Source organism: Delphinus delphis, chromosome 1 (genome assembly GCF_949987515.2).
Source record: "Delphinus delphis chromosome 1, mDelDel1.2, whole genome shotgun sequence".
NCBI classification, from domain to species: Eukaryota; Metazoa; Chordata; class Mammalia; order Artiodactyla; family Delphinidae; genus Delphinus; species Delphinus delphis.
In genome coordinates this window covers 115,310,839-115,328,545 of record NC_082683.1, presented here as the reverse complement: position 1 = coordinate 115,328,545, position 17,707 = coordinate 115,310,839, and the positions used below count along the sequence as shown (strand labels likewise).

Sequence of the window (17,707 nt, the reverse complement as noted above, 5' to 3'; positions counted from 1 at the left end):
GGGTGGAGGGGGGGGGGAGTACAAATGCAATCCAGGCTGCAGGAAAGAGACCCCCTGCACTTCCCTTTAAAGAACCAAGACCAAGGATGAGGTCATTCTCTGAATAAAAGATGGAGCCGAGTCCAGGACTGGCGCCCTGGCTCAGCTCCAGCCAGTTTCCTTTGCTTCGCTCAACACTCCTGACTGGAGTATGCAGAGGAAGGACGGGGCGTGGGGCGTGAAGTGCTGGCCCTTGGAGTCCTTGGAGATGTGGATCTGGGGCTTCTCTGCCCACAGACACGAGAGGAGAAGGAGAAAGTCGTTCGGCTGCTGCCTCCTGCTTGTACTCTCTACTCTGATCCTACGGGACTGGTTTTCTAGGGCACAGTGGGAAGGAGGATTCCCCTGGCTGAATGATTCCAAGGAGAGCGAACTGTGACTATTCATTCCTACGTCTTTGACAAGACAAAAAGGATCAGGTATCAACGGTAGGGAAAAAAAATAACACTGGGAAACGTGAAGAGGTGGGGCCCTGTGCCCTGAACCAAGGATGCTGCTTAATTCTGTGCAAAGCAGAGCTGGTGCAGAGGGGCTCTAAATTCCCGGATCCCAGCTTGGGGGTGAGGGCGGAGTGGATGGGCTCAGCTCTGGGTACCTTCAAGGACCCTCTTCACGGCCCTCCAGGGCTCATGCACAGGTAAGCAGGGGCACGAGGGAGACCAGAGAGAGGCTAGATCAAAGCCCCCACGCCCACCCTGAGGTGTCTCCGATGTTGGAGGCACAGCGGGTGTTTTGCTCCATGAAGTTACGTTAGAGGAGTGACCTTTCCGCACTCCCACAGGGCAGACCTTACACGGCTAAGCAAGGAAGGCCAGGGAAAATCTCAAGAACGTGGCGGGAGTGGGTCCAAGAGAGACAGCTGTCGTTGGCACAGGAGAGGCCAGAGGTAGCTAGGCGGGGCATGGTGGAGCTGGAGAGACCTCAGAACCCATCTCAAGAGAGCGACCGACGTGCCCACAGCCCCGTGACCAGAGCAAAGACAGCAGGAGAGACAGGTGGACCCGCCCGGACGTATGTGACCTAGATGACGTCCAGCCCCAACTTCTCCTTCTGCTGCGCTCTGGAGGAGGGGGGACCACTGGGACAGAGACATTGGGACCTTAGACTCGTTCCATCCTGAATCTGACCTCTCGTACCCCCAGGGTGTGAGATGGGACGAAATGGTGACCCAGGCCTGCCCCATTCCCTCTCTGCTTCTGCAGCTACCAGGCTGTTTCATCCCATCCTCCTTCCTCTCCTTGGCCCTGGCTCTCCAGAGCCACCCGGATCCCTTCCAGCAGCTGCACCCCTCCCCTCCTCCCTGTCCTCCTCTCCCATACTTTGCTCTATACTTTCTATTCAAATCCTTCCCTCTAGGCCCCTGCCTTGAGGCTCAGCCACCGATATCAAATGACCCTAATTTGGGGCCTCTGTATTTTTAACCCACCAGACACCCAAAGCTCCTGCTACTGAAACTTGAGGAGCTGGCCCCTCCATGCTCCCCCACCCCACCTCACTCACACACAGCCTGGCCCCTCCGTCTTCTGGGCTCTGGTTCAGCCCTGTCAGCATCGGGGAAGGACCCCAGACTGATACAGCCCTGTCCCTAGGAGACCTTGTGTTGGAGGAGGGAGGGGAGCAGGTGGGAGTGAGACCTCTGAGGAGGGCCCGATGTAGGGGGAGAGGGGCTGGTGTACCTTACGACAGCCTTCCCTTTGCTAGTCCATGGCCTCTCATCCTCCAGACTCGTCCACGGCCCTTCCTCTATCACTATCCTGTTTTTCTTTTGCATTGGTATATTTTTGGCCCCGCCTTCATCATAAGACTAGCCTGAAAAGTGGTTGAGGGCACAAGCTCTGCAATCAGACAGACCTTGGTGTCCTCATCTATAAAACCGGGCGGGGTGGTAAGAATGTATTTGTTGTATGGACTAATGGATGGTGTGAGTAAGGCCTTTGTCTACCGCCAGACAGAATGTGCGGTCACTTAACACATGTGCTTTGTTTTTGGTGACAGTCTACGACTGCCACCAGCTTTTCTCAGCATTTCTGTCTCTCTGTATGCTGTTCGGCACAGCCAACCCTCTCCTCTAAAAGAAGCCTGAGAGTGAACCGATCCACAGGGTAAAGTGGACCAGCTCACAGAGCAAAAGCCAGCGAGTGGGTGAAGAGGAAGGAAGAGCTGCCGCCAAGGGTGGGCAGGAGAGAAAGGCTCGCGGGGACTCCTCACGTGCCTGAGACACAGCGAGTGCTGGGCCCAGGCTTGGAGGCCAGGCTTTGGGGAACGTCTCTCACCTGTGTGGAGCTGGGGCATGAGGGGGCAGGTGCTTTGCCTAGAGTAAAGGCTACAGGGATCCATTCAGCGTTGTTCCAGCCTCTATTTCAAGGTTAGGCCAGAGAAAACAGCTGAGGGCTGGGATGGGGTCGAGATGCCCTAATGACTGGGGCTACGGGAACACCAGTCCCTTCCTCAGAGGCAGGGCAGCGGCCCCACATTCACCACTCACCACGTGGCCCCTTCCAAGTCATTTAACCTCTCTGGAGCTCAGGTTCTTCATGATAAAATAAGGTCTAGCACGAAAAGTCTATGAGTCTGTGAGTTGATCTGAGGAACTGAGTGGGCACTGTGGTCCCTCTGTAACGTGTGGCTCCCCCGCTCCTCTCTCACCTCCTCTGTTTCTCTGATCCCAGGACTTGTCCTGTCCTTGCTCTCTGTCGGGTTGGAGAGTGACTTTGAGGGGGTAGCCCTCAAGGGGCAAGGACGCTTGATTCTGATCCCTTCCCAGCCTCGACTCCGGTCCCTGAAAGACCTCCCCTGCCTGGCTCCCATGAAGATCTAGGGAGAGAGCATCACAGTAACCCCCAATCTCCAAAAATCAGATGCGACACATCCAGGAGCTAAGGGCTGTTGCAAACATTTACTCTTTTGTGTGTGTGTGTGTGTGTGTTACGCGGGCGTCTCACTGTTGTGGCCTCTCCCGTTGTGGAGCACAGGCTCCAGACGCGCAGGCTCAGCGGCCATGGCTCACGGACCCAGCCGCTCCGCGGCATGTGGGATCTTCCCGGACCGGGGCACGAACCCGTGTCCCCTGCATCGGCAGGCGGACTCTCAACCACTGCGCCACCAGGGAAGCCCAACATTTACTCTCTTGACTGGCTACTGAGCCCCCTGCTGGACTCCAGTCAGATGCAGGCTGGGCTCCCCTCAAGCCACCTCGTCTCCTATCCATGGTGCCCTCAACCCAGCCCTAGGATCACCTGTCTCTCTCATCCAAAGTTCTTCCTCCTGGCATCTCCCTGCCCCAACTGATGTGCACTCTCAGTTTTCCCAAACTCATTACCGCAACCCTCCCCCACCTGGCGCTCAGGACACCCTGATGTCATGTGAAGATCTTCCTCTGTTGAGTTTAGTAGTAGGTCTCCTTCTCCAGCCAGCCTGTGGAAGAGAAGAGACCAGAGTGAACTGGGGAAGGCCTCAAGGGGAGACAAACAGAAGGGTGAGCCAGGACAAGGTGGGAGGCTTGACGGTGGAAGGCAGGGCCCTGAGGGTTGGAAGGAGCCGCGTGCTGGGGTCAAGGACTAGAGGGCAGGGTCCAGGCACAGCACAGGCTGGGCAGTGAGCTGGGGAGAAGGGCAGTGGGCCTGGAGGAACCAGGGGGAGTGGGGCAGCTGCTCAGGACGCTGGCAGACTCTCAGGCCAGGGTGCAGGGGAGCCTCACCGCCAGGGTGACGATAGATGATGAGTTTTCTGATTTCATCATAGACAAAGATGAGGACGCTGTAGGGAGTGGCACAGAGCCACCAGGTTATCCTGAAGAGAGCAAAAGCTGGTCAGCGGGGGCGGAGATAGAGGGGCCAGTGAAAGGCAGGTGCAGAGAACAGTGCCTGGGAATCGAGTATTTCATTTGTTGTGTGGGAGGTTGATCCCTACCTTTGAGGAGGTCAGAGCCTGGGGAGTGAGGGCGGAGGGGCCCAAGACGGCAGCATAAAAAGCCAGTGAGAACAGAAAGGGATAAATGCCATATTAGAGGTACATGCAGTGTTCACAGAGATTGTCTACCAGCTTTTGTGGAGTCGCTGAGGGAGACTTCCTTTGCTTTCTGGGTTCTCTAGACCTTGCAGACACAAACTCCAAGCAGGATGGGTCTGAGACTAGATGTGGGGTAGATCTTGCCAGGGAATATATACACTCTTCCATATTGCAAAGATGGTGAAATCTTTTTCTTCCTGAATCTCTTCTATAGACCAGGAAGATGGACTCTGGGGAGGGGTTGAATCAGGACCACATTTGTCCCTTGGATGATAGAGAGATGGCTTAGAGCAGCATTGTCCGACAGAAATATACTGTGAGGGCTTCCCTGGTGGCTCAGTGGTTAAGAATCCACCTGCCAATGCAGGGGACACGGGTTCGAGCCCTGGTCCGGGAGGGTCCCACATGCCGCGGAGCAACTAAGCCCGTGCGCCACAACTACTGAGCCTGCGCTCTAGAGCCCGCGTGCCACAACTACTGAGCCCACGTGCCACAACTGCTGAAGCCCGCGTGCCTAGAGCCTGTGCTCTGCAACAAGAGAAGCCACCGCAATGAGAAGCCCATGCACCGCAACGGAGAGTAGCCCCCGCTCACTGCAACTAGAGAATGCCCGCGCCCAGCAACGAAGACCCAACACAGCCAAAAATAAATAAATAAAATAAATACATTTCTAAAAAAAAAAAGAAATATACTGTGAGCCACATATGATAGTTAATATTTTCTATTAGCTACATGAAAATAAGTAAAAAGAAACAAGTGCAATTAATTTTAATGTTTTATTTAACCCCAAATATTATTGCTTCAACATGTAATCAATATAAACATAATTAATGAGTTATTTTACATTCTTCTATTTATCCCGAGTCCTCGAAATCCAGTGAGCATTTTACACTGACAGTGTATCTCAAGTCAGACACTAAATTTTCAGTGGTTAAAGGAAAATGTAGTCTAACCAAAACCATAAAGTTGTATTTAATTGAAAAATATTTGACATTGGCTTAGTTTTTAACATTCAGTTAACTAAAATGATAAATTCAGTGTCTCAGTCTCACTAGCCATATTTCAAGAGCTCAGTAGTTGCGTAAGGATGGTGGCTACCATATTGGACAGGGCAGGCCTAGGCCATGGCTCATTACACACACACACAGACACCCCTCAACCAATATAAACAGTTACACACATACAGTCATGCATTCATTCAACAACAATTATCATGTCTACTCTGTGTATGTGCTAGGTCCTGGGGAAATAAAAATGATGACGTGATGGTCTTTGATCTCAAGAAGCTCAAGCAATCAGGGAAAAGAGGTTGGATAAACACACAAATAATCACAGTATTAGGTGATGAGTTTTATGGTCAAGGTATGTACAAGAGTGTTTGGGAGCACAGTTAATGCTCAGCCATGTTTACTCTCATATGTTGACATTAATAGCGGCAACAACTGAGCTGCTATTAACAAAGTGCCCGCCGGGACCCAAATGCCAGGCTTCATGTATTATATGCATTTCTACCTGTAATTATCAGAACAGTCTGCCAGGTGTGTGTTATCGAGATTTTGCAGTTGAAGCTGAGGCTCAGAGAGGTTACCAGCTTGTCCAAGGTCATAGAATAATACACAGTACAGCCAAAATTCAAACCTGGAATTGTCAGTATCTAAGGGCAGTGCCAATGTCTTTTATTAAACATTAATTGAGCAGCTACAGAATACAAAGCATTGTGTAAAACACTCCAAGGGACAGAAAGGTGAGCAAAGTGTGTAAACACATAGAAAATCAGTTGGAAGACTACACACTAAATTATTAATAGAGGTTACCAATGCAGGGTTGGGGAGGAGTGGGAATGAAATGGGAGTTTTGCTTTCTTCTTTATAAAAATGTTAAATGGAAAAGTTTCACAAGCATATACTAATGTAAAAAACAAAGAAACAAAAACTTGGGACTTGAACCAAACAAGGTACCAGACAGTAAGAATTTCAGTATGCCCACCCACCTATATGCACATTAAAACGGATTTACAGAAGTACAGCAGAGTTAGCCATGCATAGATGAGGCTGTTTTATGATTACACCAGCTCCAAGCAGTGTGTAGCCTGGGACAGCTATACCACACATTATCATAGAAAAGGTACCACTCTGTTAAGCACTGGCAAATCTGCTAAGTTTGCATGTCTAGCGGGTTGCGATCACTTGGTACAGTCCCTAATTCCTCCCCAGATAGGATGCGCTGTGGGAGCACAGGCAGTTCTCTCTACATCACTGAGTGGAGCCTGCTCCCCTCTTGACTTCCCCGCTCAAACACGCCTCCTCGCATGTGCTCTCCCTGTGCCCAGAGACGCCCCGCCTTGCACCCCTCCCCTTACTCACTTGAGTGGGTACATTCGCAGGGCCACGTCCATGCCTGGAGTGTAGGACAGAAAAGCAGCCAGGAACGTCTCCTCCAGGATCCCAAATATTAGGATCTTGTTTCTGAGAGGAAATGTTTAAGGGTGTGTTGGAGGTCGGGAGGGAGAGTTAGGGGTGCAGTTCGGGGGAGTGTTGGGGCCGGTGGACGGTGCTCACATCATGCCCTGCGGGAAGACAGAGTTTCTGCAGGTCTTGCAGCTGAGGTCAGCCCACTGCACGACCACGGTGCTGGCAAAGAAGGCCGTGTGGCACGTGAACTCCAACACCTTGCGCTGTTCATAGGTCTGGGGGAGGGTGGGCAGAGGGGAGCCGTCAGTGTCAGGAGGGATTCAAATATGCCTCAAAGGCCTCTTCCTTTTCCTGCCTCCCCGGACCCCAAGGCTGACATAGGTCCCCTATTTAGATTCCTGCAGCCCTTCACGTGTATCTCTGTCTTAGCACTTTCCATGTTGTAATTGTGAGTTGTTTATATGTTTGTCTTCCCTGTCTGAGAGCCCCTCAAGGGCAAGCACCTTGTCTTACTTATCTCTGTGTCTCCTCTCCCCATGCTTCGTTCAGTGAGTGGCAGGTACTATGGCTCAATAAATATTTACTAAGAAGAAGGGTGGTGTAAGAGAAGAAGCTGGACTTCAAGAGGAAAACAGGGTCAGAGGAAAAAGGTAAGGAAGATGGGGCCAGAGGGGAATCTGCATGCAGAGGGGAACGGGATACCGGAAGAGTGGTACCGGATGGGGAGGCATTCACTCATCCATTTGTTCATTCTTTCATTCACATTTTACACAGAAGGAACTTAGAGTCCAGTGGGGAAGATAAATATGCTATGTCAGCACAGTAGGTAGGTTACAAGAGGGAGATCACAGAAGGCTATGGAAACACAGGAGAGGAGCATCTAAATTCGACTGGAGAAAAAGCCCATTTAAAAAGAAATAAAACAGCATGTTTATAAATAACTTGTAGGTCGAATAAAGAATTTGAAAATATGTAGGACTAAACAATAATGAGATACTACAGATAGAACCTCATGGGATGTGGTCAATGTTGTACTTGGAGGGAAATATAGAGCCCTAAACAATTAGAAAACAAAGGCTGGAAATCGATGAGCCAAGCATTGAAGTTAGAATGAGACCTGTCAGCACATTTCTGTGCATCAGATCATACCACCACTATCCCCTGCAGCCAGCTACCAAAACTGAGCCACTCCCATCATCACTTGAAAATTTTAGCTCCTGACTCACCATCACTCTAACTGCTGTGTCCTCGGATTTGGAGATTTAAATATCCATGTTGATGATCCTTCCCATACCATGGTCTCACAGTCTTAATCTTCTCCTCCAACTGTATCCTCTACTCCCCACCCGGCTGCTTACTTCCATGGTTAAACTCCAGACATTGTCTTTTCCAATAGCCACAATTTTTCTGTGATTTTAATTTCAAGCACCTCTTTTCTCTCTGATCACTGTCTTTATCTTTCCATCTCACCTACTCTAGTATCCCAATTCCAACACTTCTTGGACTTGGACTTAAAATCCATGGACCCAGTATGTTATATATTTGGCTATTATCTTTCTCCCCTCCCACGCTGTGCCCCTAACTAGAATATAAGCTCCATGAGAGCAGTAACTTGGCCATTTTTGTTCACTACTATATTCCAGGGACAAAATAGTACCTGGTGCATAGAAGATGCTCAACAAATACTTGCTGAATGAATGAATGAAAGAATGGTGATCAATGGAATTACTGCTAGAGGTATTTAGAAGATAAGGAGCTATCTAGCAGTATGTAGGGTACTCCCTGGGTGGGCAGCTCTATACTCGATTATCTGAAGATTACAGCAATGGAAGAGGCAGAGACCTTGCCTTTATGGAATTTATTCCGCAGGTCAATTGTTCTCAACCCGTTTTGCAATATCTCAAGACGTCACTGATGTAATTTGACGTTAATTCAAATTAATTATCTTTAACTTATTGTAAATAAACATGTGTCAAGCTTCATCTTGGTAGCAGGGAGATGGTATCAAGATATAAAACTAACAAGGGGCTTGATCTGAGGACTGAGGAGATGTTGACAAGGTACATAGCAATGAGGACTCTAGGCATCTTTGGACCCTGGAGCAGTGTTGGTAGCTGGGAACATCGACATCTGTTGGTCTCATGAGGCTCAGATAGTGGAAGCCTACTGTGTATGAGGGGCAATGTTCCAACAGGCCCGATTTTAACATACCTTTGAGAGACCTGCAGTTAGCTTGGTTTGGAGACATCATGGTGAAGTGGGAAAGTGCCGGCCAGGAATCAGTCCAGATTTCTAGTCCAACTGTTATAGGGATTCATTGTGGGACTTTAAGCAAGTCACTAAATCTTTCCAGTAGACCATAATGTCCTCTGTAGACTGTGTGAACTCTGTGGTCCTATGATTCTAGCAAAAATTGGTGTCACATCTCCCACTGTCTTAGAAATTGGGATGGGAGTGTTCACAGATGCAAACAGGCATACTCACTAAAATTCTTAAGCAAATATTGTTGGTTGGAGGGCTTCAGTTTGGACCTTATTCATTTTGGGTGTTAGGAATGACTAATACAGAGACGCATCCTCTAAGTTTAAAAAGTTTAGAAGAACAAGGAAGAGATATACAAAGAAAATACATTTTCAGATTTAAAATCATACCCTTTGACTACCCTTGGAAAAGGAGCATAACAGGAGGAAGTGGAAGCACTCATTTCTGGGACAATGATGATTAGAACCTGGAAAACCAGAAATCAGCCCCCAAAAGTTGATTGACAAAGTAGACTTCCAGGTCCGAGGAAGCCAAAAAGACCCAGGAAGATAAGGACAGACAACAGACAGTAGGAATTAATGGAAATGAAGTCATCGTAAACAAAGAGAAGAATATTTGCTGATGCGATTGGAGATTGAGGACAAATGTTAGAAAGCTCCTGTAGGACTGGAGATGAGGACCATCTCTGTCTGCCTGGTGCCTCCATTCTCCTACTCTGCAAAAACTTGCTACACTCGCTCTTTCTCATTACTTCTTCACTCTTACCGGTCACAATCTACTACCCTACCTTTTACTCACCCACTGTTGTCCGTAGCTGTCCTCCAGGTCATTGAGGTATCGATTTTCCCAGCTGATGCGGATGCCCAGCAGATCAGTAGGTTTAAAACCATTCTCAGCCAAGATCACAAAGTAGGTGAAGAATCCTGCCAGAGCCTGGATCATCCCTGTGAGTGATAGAGTCACAGGTCAGGGGAACCTGATTCAGAGAAGGAGCTCAGAAGGCAGATCATGGAAGGGGTGCTGCCTGGGGCTTGCTTCTAGCAGGGTTGATGTGTGTCTGAGGTGTATTGCTGAAGATTCATGTCATTAATGATCTGATCCCACCATCTCTGTAGGACTTGTCTCCAAACTCTGACATTTCTTTCTAAGCTGTAATCTAGAGTCATCTTTTTATCATATAAGCTTAAAACTGGAAAGGACCTTAGAGGGGATATGTTCCCTCTCCCAGCTGAGTGAGTGCTGGACTCCACCCTGTCCCTTCTCTCTGACACCAGGACACTCATCAAGTCCTCTCATCCCCTCGCATCTCTCCCATCTGCCCCTTGCCTCTCCCTTGGTCAAAACCTCCATCCCCTCATGCCTGGACCACGGCTATGGCTGACGTTAATGTCTGCCTACTGACCACAGATCTGTGCACGGTGTAGGTACTGGTGGACATTGATTCTTACAACAATTCTGAACTATCATTTACATTTCATAAGTAGGAAAACTGAAGTACGAAAAAGATTCAGTCATTGTCTAGGGTCATACAGGTCGTGAAATTGGGATTCAAACATAGGTATGGCTCCTAAATCTGTGCTTTTTTTCTATGTGTTTCCATCTCTAGATATTAGGATTGTCTCCTCTGTCCCCATCTCTTTCCTGTACCCCTATCGTATCTAGCAACTCAAGAACAAAGACCTCTAATGGCTCTCAAATGTCTTTCAAGGCTGGCCCCGCTATAAATGCTACCTGTGTCCACAGCCTCATTTTCCACTACTTCTTTATCAGGAATAAGCGCTCCACCGAACTGGTTTATTCACTCTTCAACAATCAGGTATCCTCTGGTCCCCCACACCGGACCATCCATTTACTAGTCTAAGCCCTACCTTCCAGCACCAAGTTTAAGTCCTGTTTCCTCCATAAGGCCTCTCCAACTGTCCTCAAGATTGGTGAGTCCTCTTGCTTTGTACTCCTGTAGTATGTCCTATCTATACTCATTTGGCACTTGGAGAACAACTTGCCATCATTTTATGTACTTTTGCTCCTTTTTGACTAGACTCTTAAGTCAAGGGCAGATCAGAGATCAATGTTCTTTTGTGTCCCAGGGCCCAGCACAGTTTGTTGTTAAGAAAATATCTCCCTGACTTCCAAGCCAAGATTGGTCCAGTGGCCACGCCGTTGCAGCCGCTCCCCGCTCCCTTCACCCCTCATTCCTCTGGCCGCACCAATCTGTCCGTAGGCCACACCAGTGAGACGGTCATTCACCAGCTTATCAGTCTTTGGATTCCGTGCAGCCCTCTTCATGATGTCACTTTAGGCCGACTTATAAGCCAAGGAGATAGCAGGGACCTGGAGGATGGAGGGTGGAAGTGACAGGGAACACACAGTTCAGAAGGAAACTCAGAAGTAACTCGAGCTCTGCCCCTCTCCCTGGACATAGATTTTTCTTACTCCTCAGTCTGTTTCACAGGAGTTCCACGAGCTGGATCCCAGCTTAGTCCTCACCATGTCAGTGCCCAGGTCAATGCAGAGGATGGTTATGGTGCCCAGAGGCCGGGGGATACCAAGGATGATGAACAGCAGGAAGGGGGTGATCTCGGGGATGTTGCTGGTCAGGGTGTAGGCGATGGATTTCTTCAGGTTGTCAAAGATTAGGCGGCCTGGGGAGGATGGTCAACCTTCTGTGAGAAGCACAGAGAGTTCACACCTCCCACAAATCAGCTCCTGGACAGAGAGACCACTACAAAGCAGTGTCACAGTCCACGAAAGGGTCCGAAGGTCTTAGGCCTTGGCAGCCCCAGTGTTGTTTCTAAATTGTGTGACTAGTAACTAGAGCCGTGATTTATTAACGAGCCATATCTGTATACTCTTTGTTCTTGGGTTCAACATGGCTACGATCATCTGATCTCTGAAAATTAAGCAGGGCGGGGCCTGTTAATACTTAGAGATGTGTGAGAATGCCGATATAAAAGCCATTAGAAGATGAAGGCTGATTCACAGTAACATGGATGGACCTAGAGGTTATCATACTAAGTGAAGTAAGTCAGACAGAGAAAGACAAATATCATATGATATTGCTTATATGTGGAATCTAAAATATGACACAAATAAACTTATTTACAAAACAGAAACAGACTCACAGACATAGAAAACAAATTTAGGGTTACCAAAGGGGAAAAGGGGGAGGCAGGGAAGAGATAAATTAGGAGTTTGGGATTAGCAGTTACAAACTACTGTATGTAAAATAGATAAACAACAAGGTCCTACTGTATAGCAAAGAAAACTATATTCAATATCTTGTAATATACTATAATGTGAAAAGAATATGAAAAAGAATATATATGTATATATATGTGCATATATATATACGTATGTATCTATCTATCTGTATCTGAATCACTTTGTTATACACCAGAAACCAACACAACATTGTAAATCAACTATACTTCAATTTAAATAAAAGTCCGGAGTGGAAAGAGCCTGGGCTTGGGTTCCAATTCCATTTTCTGCCATAACCAGCTTGTGATCCTGGGCACCCCTCACCTTCATTCCTCCTGCCTTGCAAGATGCCTTGAGTCCTTCCCTGACAACCTTTTCTAATATTGTCGTCCCTCCCTCCACTCCCTGCTTTACTTATTATTTTCCATTGCACTTGTCTTCTTTTATTATACTGTTCAGTTTACTTTATGTCTATCTGTCTCCACTGGAAATTAAATTACACGAGGGCAGGGATGTGTGCTTTGATTCCCAATTATAGTATCCCCAGCATCAAGAATAATGCCTGGTACCTAGTCGATACTCAGAAAGTTTATTGAATTGAGTGGGTATGAAATACTGAGGATCATACAAGGTCTAAATAAAATGTTAACTATTACTATTATGTGGATTGTCATAGATTTTAATAACATAGCTCCTGGAAGAAATCAGAAAGCAGGGAGCCTGGGAAGCAGAATTCTGGGGTTCTCCTGCACGCCAGTGGGTATTGTCTCTGGGAAAGAGGGGCTTAATTTAGCTCATGCAGTCAATGCATAGATCAGGTTCCCGCTGATCTTGATATGTCAACATCATTCAGACAACAGGTTGCTAGAAAGTCCTCCTGAGGTTGTGGAGTACAGAGTAGCCTCACAGTATAGCTACACCCTGAAACTTACTGCAGACGCACTTGAATCCCCGTGGGAGAAGAAAAACACTGCTATGCTGCATTAGGACCCAATCTCCCTAGAAAACCTGGACTTTCCTCCAATCTCATAAGGGCTCCAGAGAGTGATGTGCTAAGTACCAGCTGAATCTAATTTGCAAAATTTTGACTTACAGTGATTTCTCCCAGTCTGTACAGGAGGTTGGAGGATGGGCAAAGGGAATGAGAATGATGTATACCAACTCTCACCTGAGTCTGAGCAGGTGAAAGTTGGTACCTACCAACCTGGGCACCCTGCTTCCTCACCCTCCTCCATTCCTGTGACGATGGAGGCAAAGTTGTCGTCCAGCAGGATCATGTCAGCTGCCTGCTTAGACACATCAGAGCCAGCCAGCGATGCCCATGGCAATGCCGATGTCTGCCTTCTTCAGCGTGGGGGAGTCATTCACCCCGTCCCCTGTCACCGCCACCATGGCTCCCTGGGTGGAGCACAGAGGGAGTGAAATAATTATTGTGTCAGATTCAGGGCCCATCCCAAAGGGCAGTTTGATTCCATCATCCCTTGCTTCTTGATGTAATCATGCTTGGTTTAGGCCTCTTGGCCCTTCCTTCTCCTGCACCTCCTGAGATAGCAAAACTCACAGGGAGCCCCCAAATGGATGCCTGTCTCAGGGGTTCACGATGGGATGCTCTCTGGAGCCTCCTCTAGCCCAGCCCACACATTCCTATGCTTGGTTTGGGGCTGGGCTGTGCCACATGATTCCCTCCAGATTCTCCAAGCCTCCTTGGTCTCCCTTACCAGCCTCTGACATCCCTCTACAAGGATGAGCTTCTGCTGGGGGGAGGTCCGAGCAAACACGATCTCAGTGTGGTTTTGGAGGATCTCATCAAGCTGCTCTGAGTTCATATTTTTTAGTTCTGAGCCGTGCACCACGATGGCTTTGACATCCCTGAGGGAGAGGAATTTCAAAAGGCTAGTTCAGAGCGTTGAGAATTCCCCAGGTGTCCTGGTGCCCTCTTAGCCATCTTTGCTATAACCTCCTTGTTTCTCCTTTCAACCCCATCTCCTCACTTGTCCCCAGCCACGCACTGTCCCCAGATTGGCACATTGCATTCCTTCCCTCCTCTCCCACCTCCTCCTCCCTCTTCTCTACCTCCTTCTTTGTCCCACCTTCATCGGAAAACCCACTGACATAGTTGCTTGGTCATTTTCCTATTACGTTTTACTTTGCAGTAAGTAAACTCTGTACATCCTACCTATAGAAAGAACCTCTGAAAATGTTGGTGGGTGGGGCAGGCTAAGGATGGAGGGGAAAAATGGCAGATCTGAGTTCTTTCAGGGATCTCACCTGACATTGACCTGGCTGACAGGGACCTTGAGCCGGGCAGCAATGTCCTCTGCTGTCTCGGTGCCTTCTGAGATGATGCCCACACCCTTGGCAATGGCCTTGGCTGTAATGGGATGATCCCCTGTTACCATAGTCACCTGGGTTGGAAGGGGAAGGAAAAGGAGCAGAATCATGTTCAGGGAGGTCCTGGCTCCTTCACCTCTCTCACTAAGAACTAACAGATCACTGCTATCATTCCACAGGGGTTTAAGCAGCTCATTCCCAAGAACTTGTGCTGTCAATCAAAACTCTTGCTACGGCTGGTGGCTTCAACCCATGGGAGTGGGTCAGGGCCATCAGACCATAAAACATAGGACAATCTGAGCTCTAGTTTTCCCAAGAATAAATCAGGGATTTGGGTGTATTTAACTGTATTCAGAATTGCATTTAATTGCTCCAGAGGATAATCTGCTTCTTTAAGTTCAAAGACAGAAACACCTACCCGCAGAACAGTGGTAATAAAGGAACGTCTGGAATAATCCATCTGCCTAGCAAAATTTCATCTAGGCCCTCATTCATTTCGATCCTCAGTCTGCCTCTCTTCTTCCCACTGCCTCCTCGTGCCCCTGGATTCCACCCCTTTTCTGGATACCTGGGGCCAGCCCTAGTCCTGTCCCCTTCCTCCCCAAAGATCAGGTGCTTGTGCTCTGTGCTCTTCTAGCCTTCTGTTCTGTGAGTCCTCCTCACATCTCTGTGTGATGGCTTGTCTGTCTCTCTGCCCTGCTGGAGAGAGTGGGGCCGTGCCTATGATTCCCTGTTAAGTTTCCAGCCCTAGCATAATTCCTAGCGCATCGTAATCCATCAACAAGCAATTACAGGATGAAGGAAGGATCGCTTCCTGGGAAACACTGCCCACGGTTCCCAAGTGCCCTCCCAGCACATAATTCTCAGGCTCTGGTGGGAGGGAGAAGGGAGCTATCTGACTATGACTGAACTAAGAACAGAGGTCCTGGAAAGGTCAGTCTGTATACTTCCAGAGCGTGGAAATAAGCCTTGAAGGAGTTTTCCCATGAGCCCTCCTCATTCCACACTGGCACAGTGGGCTTGCTGGAAGGAATGCTAACTAATCTGGGATTACCAGAGACTCAGGAAAGGTGTGCTGTGAGCAGTTATGCACACCACAGTGCCCTGGCTTGGGTGTGGGGCACTGGGGCCTCACCAAGTTCGGCCTGGGGGGGGCACGAGGTAACTGGTGAGGATCTGAGAGGGAACTGCACAGAAGATTAGAAGATTCCAGAGGTGGTTCAGATTGAGCCCTCAGTGATGCCCTTCCAGGCTTACAGTGCCCTGAACGTTTCCTATTGGTTCATCAATAATGACCTGTAGGACATGTGTGGTAGCTAGCCCAGCTTGACCACTCAGATGGGCCGATCTGCAGTAGTTTCTGGAAGTATCACCTCCATGCCAGGCCGGAGAAATAAAAACAAAGTCAGTCACCCCAAGAGTGAGTTCCTAGGACACAATTTCACAGAACATTGAGATGCATACATACAATAGAAGCGCAGTTCTACAAAGAATGGCTCCCTTTGAAGTAAAGAGCATCTAGTGGTTTCTGGAATTTGTCAAGTACTAAAGGAATTTCATTTCCAACTTCTCGGTGCTGACTGTACCTCTGGTGTTCCCACGCAGTCTTGCCAGCTGCCTTCTTGTGCCCTTGGACTCTCTTCCCTCAGACCCATCTGAGAGAAACGGTCCAGTGTTGGTGACCATTCTGTAGGCCCTCACGGCTCAGCTGCAGTTCTTAGAGGGGGCTGCGTTCATAGCAGGGGCCAAGTGTCTTCGTACTACTAAGGGCCTCAGGTGGTGGCAAATAGGATGGCATCATTTTATTTTAGTTTTTTTGTTCTTTTTTTTTTTTTGGCCATGCCAGGCAGCATGTGGGCTGTTACTTCCCCAAACAGGGATCAAACCTGCACCCCTTGCACTGGAAGGGCAGTCTTAACCCCTGGACTGCCAGGGAAATCCCTTATTTTAGTTTTTTAAAATTAAGTTTATTCCAAAAGTCTGAACACGTGGCTCTGAAAAATACCAGTCCCACAGTCAATTGTAAAAACTTTGCTGCCATGCAGCCGTTAACCAGCCTCTTTCAGCAGCCTCATCATATCCATTAGCTTGGCATCAACACCATTTTGGAGTTGACCTTGGAAGGGTCTCCCCTATGGGACAACCCCCTGTATAACCATTACATTTTGTCTTCCTTGAAGGATGGCCTCATGTGTACGTCTTACATTTTCTTAGAGGGAAAAAGGGTGTGATTCAAAATTCCTCACCAAGTCTGCCAAATTTCTGTCAGCTTCAGATCCAGAAGAAGTAAGAAATTAAAATGTAAACCTGTGCCCAGAACAAGGGCTGGCCCAGAAAGCACCAGGCCTCCTGCTTCAGGTGTCAGCTCCAGGCCAGCCGGAATCCTATTCAGACTCTTACCTATCACAGCTCGCTCTGCCTCAGGCCGTGACCGTGTCCTGCTCTGGCAGGCCACCTGGCTCAAATCGCCTCTTTGTCTCCTGGTTGGGCCTCCCCCCCACAGCAGGCACAACTGTAACTCTCCTTCTGGCTAAAGAGATCCGTAAATTCCCAGGTGAGGTAAATTTTAGACCGTGTTATTATGTGCACAGAAATAACACAAAGCACAATAATAACCACAATGTTATTCCTCATGCTGGCAGCCCACCTCGAAGCTGAGAAAATGCAAATGAACCCCTTCTCCATTTATCTCCCACAGTATGTATGACGTGGTAACTTATAGAACCACGGAGGAGTGTTAAGATATGTGGCTGTCCTATGCAGACGCGTTACAATCATGCTGTCTCCTCACAGAACCGTACCACCCCAAACATCTTGTAGTAATTAGGGAATTCACTCAGAATAATTTCCTATATCCATCCCTTGGTTCCCACTGTAGTGACCAATCATTGTACTCAGTGCAGCCCAGGCTGCCCTGAGACAAACTGCCAACAGTCAAAGGTCAAGATGAAGCCTTCTCGAACAGATAGCATCCAGTTCTCCTTAAATACTTCTAGCCCCACTCCCTCCAACCTGCCCTCCCAGATACTCCCAGAATATCAAGTATGAGCAGGGAAGGTGACAATACCTAATCTAGGAAGATGTATAGGAGTCTTAGAATTTGAAATGTGGGATACAGAGCATCTCAGGATTAGAGGAATTTTACTGCTGCTATCCCGTGAAGTCCATAGAGGAATTCCCATCTCTGGGTTTGTTCTGCAGCTGCATTTTACTCAGACCACTTCAAGTGGTCCAAACCAGAAGTTTTGGTTTCTAGCTTTTACTCCTGGACGTACACCTGTTAGGGCAGCTGCTCACCCTGAGTCAGATCCGTTGAGGGCCCCCAGCTCTCGGTCTCTCATTCTCACTAGTGTCTGCTCCAGGCCCCCAGCCCTCTTGGCCTCACCCTTTTTACCACCCATCCAGCAGTACGTTTATATGACACCTTCTACCACTTTGTTACTCCTAGTGTGGCC

The 17,707-nt window shown here is 48.3% G+C and overlaps 1 protein-coding gene across 1 annotated transcript in view; it reads right to left on the bottom strand.

Annotated features, from left to right (window-relative positions):
- Positions 1-3,424: 3,424 nt before the first annotated feature.
- The window catches only part of LOC132438374 (sodium/potassium-transporting ATPase subunit alpha-4-like), a 29,946-nt gene continuing 15,663 nt past the window's right edge, over positions 3,425-17,707 (bottom strand). Inside the window, 11 exon segments of the mRNA XM_060032527.1 lie at positions 3,425-3,453; positions 3,737-3,828; positions 6,411-6,512; positions 6,606-6,733; positions 9,519-9,664; positions 10,928-11,051; positions 11,208-11,362; positions 13,147-13,234; positions 13,236-13,319; positions 13,640-13,790; positions 14,190-14,326. Of these exon segments, the coding sequence (XP_059888510.1) occupies positions 3,425-3,453; positions 3,737-3,828; positions 6,411-6,512; positions 6,606-6,733; positions 9,519-9,664; positions 10,928-11,051; positions 11,208-11,362; positions 13,147-13,234; positions 13,236-13,319; positions 13,640-13,790; positions 14,190-14,326 (1,236 nt within the window).